Raw genomic sequence first — 6,614 nt, 5'->3', positions numbered from 1 at the left:
CCAAGAGCTCACAGTGTGCTGTGCTGTGCCCTTCACCAGGAGCACAGCAGGGTGCCCAGGAGTGCCCTTTCACCAGGGTGCCCCTCCACACTCCCGAGCAGGCTGGGGAGCGTCTGTAGAGGCCTCAGCCCATTTTGCCTTTTTGGCTTTGATACTTGTTAACATTTTGCCCTTTTTTTCAATCACAGTTTCATATTCAAGTTGAGGTAATCATTTCCCCTCTACCTGGAGAGGAATGGGGACTGAGGGGCAGATTGGTGAGAGAGCATTTCTAGGGACAATGGTCAGAAACCAAGTGTGCCATGTAGTACAGCCCCACATGGCCGGAAGGCCCGCTGTCCCGCGGACTCTGAACCCTCTTTAAAAACTCTTGTGCAGCAGCCAGACTGCCAGGCCAGGGCAGCAAGGAAATGGCTTGAGCTCTGACATCCAGAGCATCCATCAACAACTTCACAGTCAAAGAATTAAATGGCCTGTGATTCCCCTGTCGACCCCCACCCCCACCCCCTTTTCCCTTTTCTAAGGCTGCTCATGTTCCGAGTTTTTAAAAAGAGCTCAGTAGAGCTAAAGGAAGCTACAGTAACTCATTGCTTATTAATCAATTGCACTTAAGATCTATGTTATTGATTCTGAAGCAGAGGCAAGGTCTTTGTGGACCCTGGCCTCTGGCCAGCCAGAAGTCAGCGGCTCCTAGACTTTTGGAGCTAAGACTAGAGCACATGGGCCTGAGTTTCAGGAGGCTTTCTCAATGCAAGCTTTCTCATATAATGGTATTTGCAGCTTTGTTCATTTGGCTTCAAGTATAAATTGTTTTCTTTTCTAATACAAGCATATTTTACTGACAAAGCCTTGCTCTGCTACTTGCATGCAGGGCTCCCTGTGACCAGGCATATGGACATGTGTGCTCCATCCCGGCTCTCCTCTGCACCAGGGGTCTTTTTCAAAACCCCTCTACATTACCAAAAAACTATGCTGGTTTCAACTATGTGCTTCTTCCTAAGGCATGCAAGAAGTATGTGAAGTTCAGGAAACATTTACAATCCAAGCAACTGAGGCGCTGAAGTCCTAGGAGATCTCACCTCATATCAGGGCCTGATCCCCTACCACTGCACACTTAATTTCAAAGGCTGAGCTGGACACAATTTTTATTTCCCCTCTGTTTTATGGTCCAGTTAAAAACAAAACCACTGGAAGGAATTCTGATTGGGTATGGAAACTCTGAAACTCCCAATACACAGGAGCCAAAGAAATCCAGGGCCAAAAGCAAGATTTAGGGGCATGCGTTTCCTGCTCCTTAGTATGGATGGGAGGAAGACTGGGTGTTGGAGTTGGACACCTTAAGAGTGATCAGGTCCCAGGCAGGATACAGGACACTCCTTTTGCCAGCAAGGGAAAGCACTGCTGGGAGCCTGGACAGCGGGCTTGCTCTTGTCTCTGAACTTGGGACATCAAACCATGCTATCAGAGAGCTCAAGAACCAACCATGGAGTGTCGTTAACATTACCTCAAGAGCTACACACTTCTGGAAAGCATCATTCCTTTCTTTCAACCTTGCTTATCAGGGAATCCTTTTCATTCAGAATGTACTATGATTCTCAACCTGAGCTCCTGGCTCCATAGGTTGGGATTGGGCAGGGCTTGTGCAAACCTGCTGGACAGGTCCCAGGGCCAGTAGAGGCCAGCTCCTTCAATGGAAGGATACAGGGACAATATGCACCATCAGGGAGGAGAGCCATCTTGGGATGGTATCTGGCTACTAGGCATAGTAACCATTTGGATAGCCAGGGTATCTGGATACCTAGGTCCCAGGGTAGGTAGGTCCCAGTAGTTCCTCTGTGCAAACTAAATGGTTAGCCCACACTCTCCCATGGTGCCTCAACAGACCAAGGGAAATACTGTTATCAGAGATCAGAGGCCTGGACTACCTGAGAACATACTGGCAGCCCTGACTGCTTATCTTTGAAGATCCCACCCCCACCCCCCAGCAGTGGTGCAGGTGATGGAGTTCAGCGCTGTGGAGAGAACAAAGACAACATGTACTCAAGCCAGCACACACAGGCCAACGAGGACAGAGAAAGACCCTCCAGAGGCCTCTGGGAGAGCTGGGGCTTGACACCCCATTCATTCACCCATTGTGGGTGGACATCAGGCCCAGCTTCTAGGGCTTCTGTTCAAAGAGGTCATGGTATTCCTGTTGTTCTAGTTCACGGTTATACTTCTCAATTTCCCGGTTGGCTTCTTCCACGTAGTCATTCATGAACTGGTCCATAACTGGTATGTGGTTAAGGAAGAGAGCCTTGAGCCTGGAAGACAAGGGAAACTGCCTGGTCCAGAGGGAGCTAGAGGCAGGTTAGGCAGGGGATACTGAGGTACCTGACAGACAGCATCACACCTACAAAGACTGATAGGGGTTGACAGAAGGCCTTCATGAGATCCTAGAATGGAAGCCTGCATATAGCAGCTCCCAGTCTCAAATTTCACCATCCATCTTTTCACAGGTGAATCGCTATAGCCAGGCCATATTCCTAACTTGTAAATCATGACCCTGCAGGATGTTACCACAACTGCATTCAAACTATACCCCACAGAGTAACATTACCATTTGCAAACTAAAGGACAATTCTAATTTCAACAAGTTTAAAAGGCCTACATAGGGGCTGGGAAGGTGGCTTAGTGGTAGAGTGCTTGCCTTGCATGCATGAGGCCCTGGGTTCGATTCCTCAGCACCACATAAGCAGAAAAAGCTGGAAGTGGGGCTGAGGCTCAAGTGGTCGAGCGCTAGTCTACAGCTGAAGAGCTGAGGGACAGTGCCAGGCCCAGAGTTTAGGCCCCACGACCAACAAAAAATAAAAAATAAAAAGAAATAAAAGGCCTACAGAAGGGGCTAGGAAGGTGGCTCAGTAATAGAGTGCTTGCCTTGCATGCATGAGGCCCTGGGTTCGATTCCTCAGCACCACATAAGCAGAAAAAGCTGGAAGTAGTGCTGTGGCTCAAGTGGTAGAGCACTAGCCTTGAGCTGAAGAACTGAGGGACAGTGTCCAGGCCCAGAGTTCAGGCCCCATGACCCACAAAATAAGTAAGTAAGTAAGTAAGTAAATAAATGGCCTACATAAAATGCGCAACCCTGAGGTTTGTCCTGGTGTATCCCAGCACTAGGACTGCAGACCTGTCCTTCAGAGAGGCTTGCATTTCCCAGCTTAGCCACCCCCGGTTCCACACAGGGACTAAGGTGAGTCTAAGGATACGTGGGTGAAAGTCAGTCTTGTCACCAAAGAAGTTGACAAACTGGGTGCCATTGTAGAAGTAGCCTGCAGGTAGGGGGTCCAGATGGCGTTTCACCTATTGGAAGAATCCTGTTAGAATTATGACTACTTTCTAATATTCACTCATTAAAAACAAACTGGCCTATTACAACTAGCAAGATAGTCTTAGTCTACTCTGCTATAGACAAGCAGAAGATTACAGTAACACCAATAGTAACCTCAAATGACTGATGTGATTCCCTGCCTCTCACAGGAGGGTTTCTTGGAGTTCCTAATGGAATTAAGTTTCTACTGTTCACAGCAACACTGGTTTAACAGCATGCCTTGCACTGGCCATTTCTGCTTCTCTTATCTCTTATCTTCTATATACATTGTTTAATGTCTCCTAGAATCCCTTCTCAAACAACTGACCTCTACTCAAATCCTGTTCCAGGTTTGCTTCTGAGGAACCTGCATTATGAGTACTGTCTTCTGTTATGCCCACCGTGCTCTCCCAAGGAGTATCCAGGCTGTCCAGGCTGGTAGATGCTTCATGCTAAGGGCCTTCCAGGAGTCCCAGAGTCTTCCTCTGCCCCATCCAGTCATCACTGGGACAAGTGACAGAGCCCACCTGGGGCAGAGGCTAAGCATCAGCCTAGGAATTTGTGAGGGGGCTCATCAAGGGCACTTCATCTTAGCCTCAGAAGCTGAAAGCTTTCTCGTGAGCACTCTGGATGTAGAATGTTTTTTTCTGGGCCCTAGTTGATTCCTAGTTATGGCTCATCTTGGACAGATAGTCTGCAGTTACATGAACAGAGTGACAAGGCCAGGCCTCCCATTACTTGTACCTCTCACAGGTACTGGTTCTCCTCCATTTCATGTCCAAGTCATTACTCTCTAACTAAAGCTGCAAGGCTGATCATAACTAGCTTCCCTCTGTGGTCTGAGAGAAGCAAGACTTTCAGCATGCCCTATAAACAGTTCCTCCCTCAGGAAATCCAAAAGACAAGAGTTATATAGCCCAGGACAGCACTGGACCCCTGGGGGGAGAGGCCAGGGAAGGACACTCACGTGGATGTTCCTGATTTCCTGCTGGGTCAGCATTCCCCGAGTCTTCAGAGCTTTCCTCTGAGGTTTCTAGGCCAAGATGGAGGGAGAGAACAAGTTGCAAAGGAGTTGTTGGGAGTACATGGAATGTTGAAGGCCTAGGGCTCTGGGAGTCAGTTACATGATGAAGCCCCCAGCAAAGGGGGGCTTCTGAGTAGCGTAAGAACTAGCTTGACTTAAACATAACATCTTGCCTATCTGCCACCTAAGGAGGGAACAAATGGGAGAAAGCCCAGTAGCTCTGTTAATGTTAACCTGCCAACTTGCAGATTCTCTTTCCTGGGAATCTAGACAAAAGGGACAGCCTAAGGTCTTATATTCAAGTACCATTTAAGAGCTTATCCAAAGCCTGGAGTGGTGTGCACACCTGTAATCCTAACACTTAGAGGCTGAGGTATGAGGATTCAAGGTTGAGAACCCCAGGTAGCCCCCAAAGGAGCTTATCTAGGTGAGGTAGCCTATGCCTCCGAATTGAGTACCTACAAGAGACCCAGGCCCTAGCCACATCTATTCCCAGAGTTCTAGGTGAGACAAACTGTTTAGTCTGTGTTAAGAGGCTTTGCACCCTGAGTGTGCAGAGCTTGTGCTCTTGGCTCACTGGGCACATATACCACATCTGCTTAGTTTGCCCCAATGTAGGTTCTACCCATTGTCAAAATGTCCCTAAAAGTGCTGGCTAAGACTGTGAGGTACAGACTAGAAGGAGGGCTGGGGCTGTCAGGGGCCAGTAGCAGCCGTGGGGTATGCTGGTCATATAAATGCTATATTCTATCTGGGTGTTCAAAGTTACCTGCTTAGCTGACTGCCGAAGCCAGTCCTTGAGGCTGTCCTCTTTCAGGGAGCAGCCGATGAACACAAGGTAGCACTCCTGCTGCCCACTTTTGTCCTGAGTTGTGTTTTTTGAGTCAGGAGGTGGTGTGGGTCCCTCCAAAACTGGCACAATACTTAGGGAGTTGGCTAGAGTGTTGTAACAGACCTCCATGGTCCTTTCTGAGTCTGCAAGGAGAACAAATGTTGGTTCCTAAGACCCCATCCAGAGGTTAAGCCAGGCACTGGAAGCTCATGCCTGTAATTCTAGCTACTCAGAAGGCTGCGATCTGAGGATTGCAGTTCAAAGTCAGCCTAGGCAGCAAAGTGTATGAGACTATTAACTCCAATTAATCACAGAAAAAGCTGGAAGCAGTACTGCTGTTGCTTAAGTGATAGAGTGCTAGCCTTGAGCAAAATGGAGCTCAGGGACAGTGCCCAAGTCCACAGTTCAAGCCCCAGGACCAGTAAAAGAAAAAAAAAGTCAATAGTTGAGACAGAGTCCCAAGAAATTGCAAGAAAATTGATGTGACTAGAGGCAAGTTTGAAAGACTGGGATGAGAGAGGAAGGAGTAGGAGGAGTTTGTGGCTTGGCTAAGGGTGGTCAGATAGATAATACTAACAGGGCAGGAGAATACAAGAAGAGAAAAAGACTTAGGAGAGTAGGAATTGGACTTTTTAGCTGTTGAATTTGTAGGACTGTAAGAGGAGCAATGTCTTGCACTAGACTGGGAAGAGCCCTGCAAAGTAGGAGAGAGCCTAGTGATTTTGCAAATGAGCTAAGTCCTGCTCATCTGTAGGCCCAGCCTCTCCCCGCTAGCTACATGCAGAGTCTGAGGATAAGCTAACTTACGAAGAATGGGAGAATATTAGACATACTTAATGGTCTTGCCTTTGCTGTCCAATGTCTTTTTTTTTGGGGGGGGGTTGTGGGGCTTGAACTCAGGGCCTGGGCACTGTCCCTGAGCTTTTTTGCTCAGGGCTAATGCTCTACCACTTTGAACCACAGCACCACTTCCAGTTTTCTGGTGGTTAATTGGAGATAAGAGTCTCACAGAGTTTCCTACCCTGTTTAGCTTTGAACTGTGATCCTCAGATCTCAGCCTCCTGAATAGCCAGGATTATAGGTGTGAACCACCAGCGGCCAACCTCTTAACACCTGCTAAACAGCTAACACCTGCCAGTTAAACTGGGTTTTCTGTTATACCAGCTGAAGGTGCCCTAGCAGACACATTTTCTCCCTCCAAGGAATAATAAACCTTCCTCATCCTGACTCTGTACTATAGTAAATGCTGGTCCAGCGGAAAGGGATGGACTCTTTTTCCTCAATATTGAGTTTATTAACTCCTACCAGTTTTTTGTTTTTGTTTTGGGTCCAGTCGTGGGGCCTGAACTCTGGGCCTGGGCGCTGTCCCTCAGCTCTTCAGCTCAAGGCTAGCGCTCTACCACTTGAGCCAC

At 48.0% G+C, this 6,614-nt stretch overlaps 1 protein-coding gene across 1 annotated transcript in view; it reads right to left on the bottom strand.

Moving 5' to 3' along the window:
- Positions 1-2,158: 2,158 nt before the first annotated feature.
- The window catches only part of LOC105981452 (chromosome unknown open reading frame, human C20orf194), a 120,595-nt gene continuing 116,139 nt past the window's right edge, over positions 2,159-6,614 (bottom strand). Inside the window, exons 33-37 of the mRNA XM_013010641.1 lie at positions 5,140-5,345; positions 4,314-4,379; positions 3,246-3,339; positions 2,374-2,392; positions 2,159-2,303 (exon numbers count right to left, since the gene is read on the bottom strand). Coding sequence (XP_012866095.1) covers positions 2,159-2,303; positions 2,374-2,392; positions 3,246-3,339; positions 4,314-4,379; positions 5,140-5,345 — 530 coding nt within the window. The remainder of the gene's footprint in view (positions 2,304-2,373; positions 2,393-3,245; positions 3,340-4,313; positions 4,380-5,139; positions 5,346-6,614) is intronic.

This window comes from Dipodomys ordii, unplaced genomic scaffold, assembly GCF_000151885.1.
Source record: "Dipodomys ordii isolate 6190 unplaced genomic scaffold, Dord_2.0 Scaffold13, whole genome shotgun sequence".
Taxonomy (NCBI): domain Eukaryota; kingdom Metazoa; phylum Chordata; class Mammalia; order Rodentia; family Heteromyidae; genus Dipodomys; species Dipodomys ordii.
Note: the sequence above shows the minus strand (reverse complement) of the source record. Positions and strands in the feature narration are given on the sequence as shown.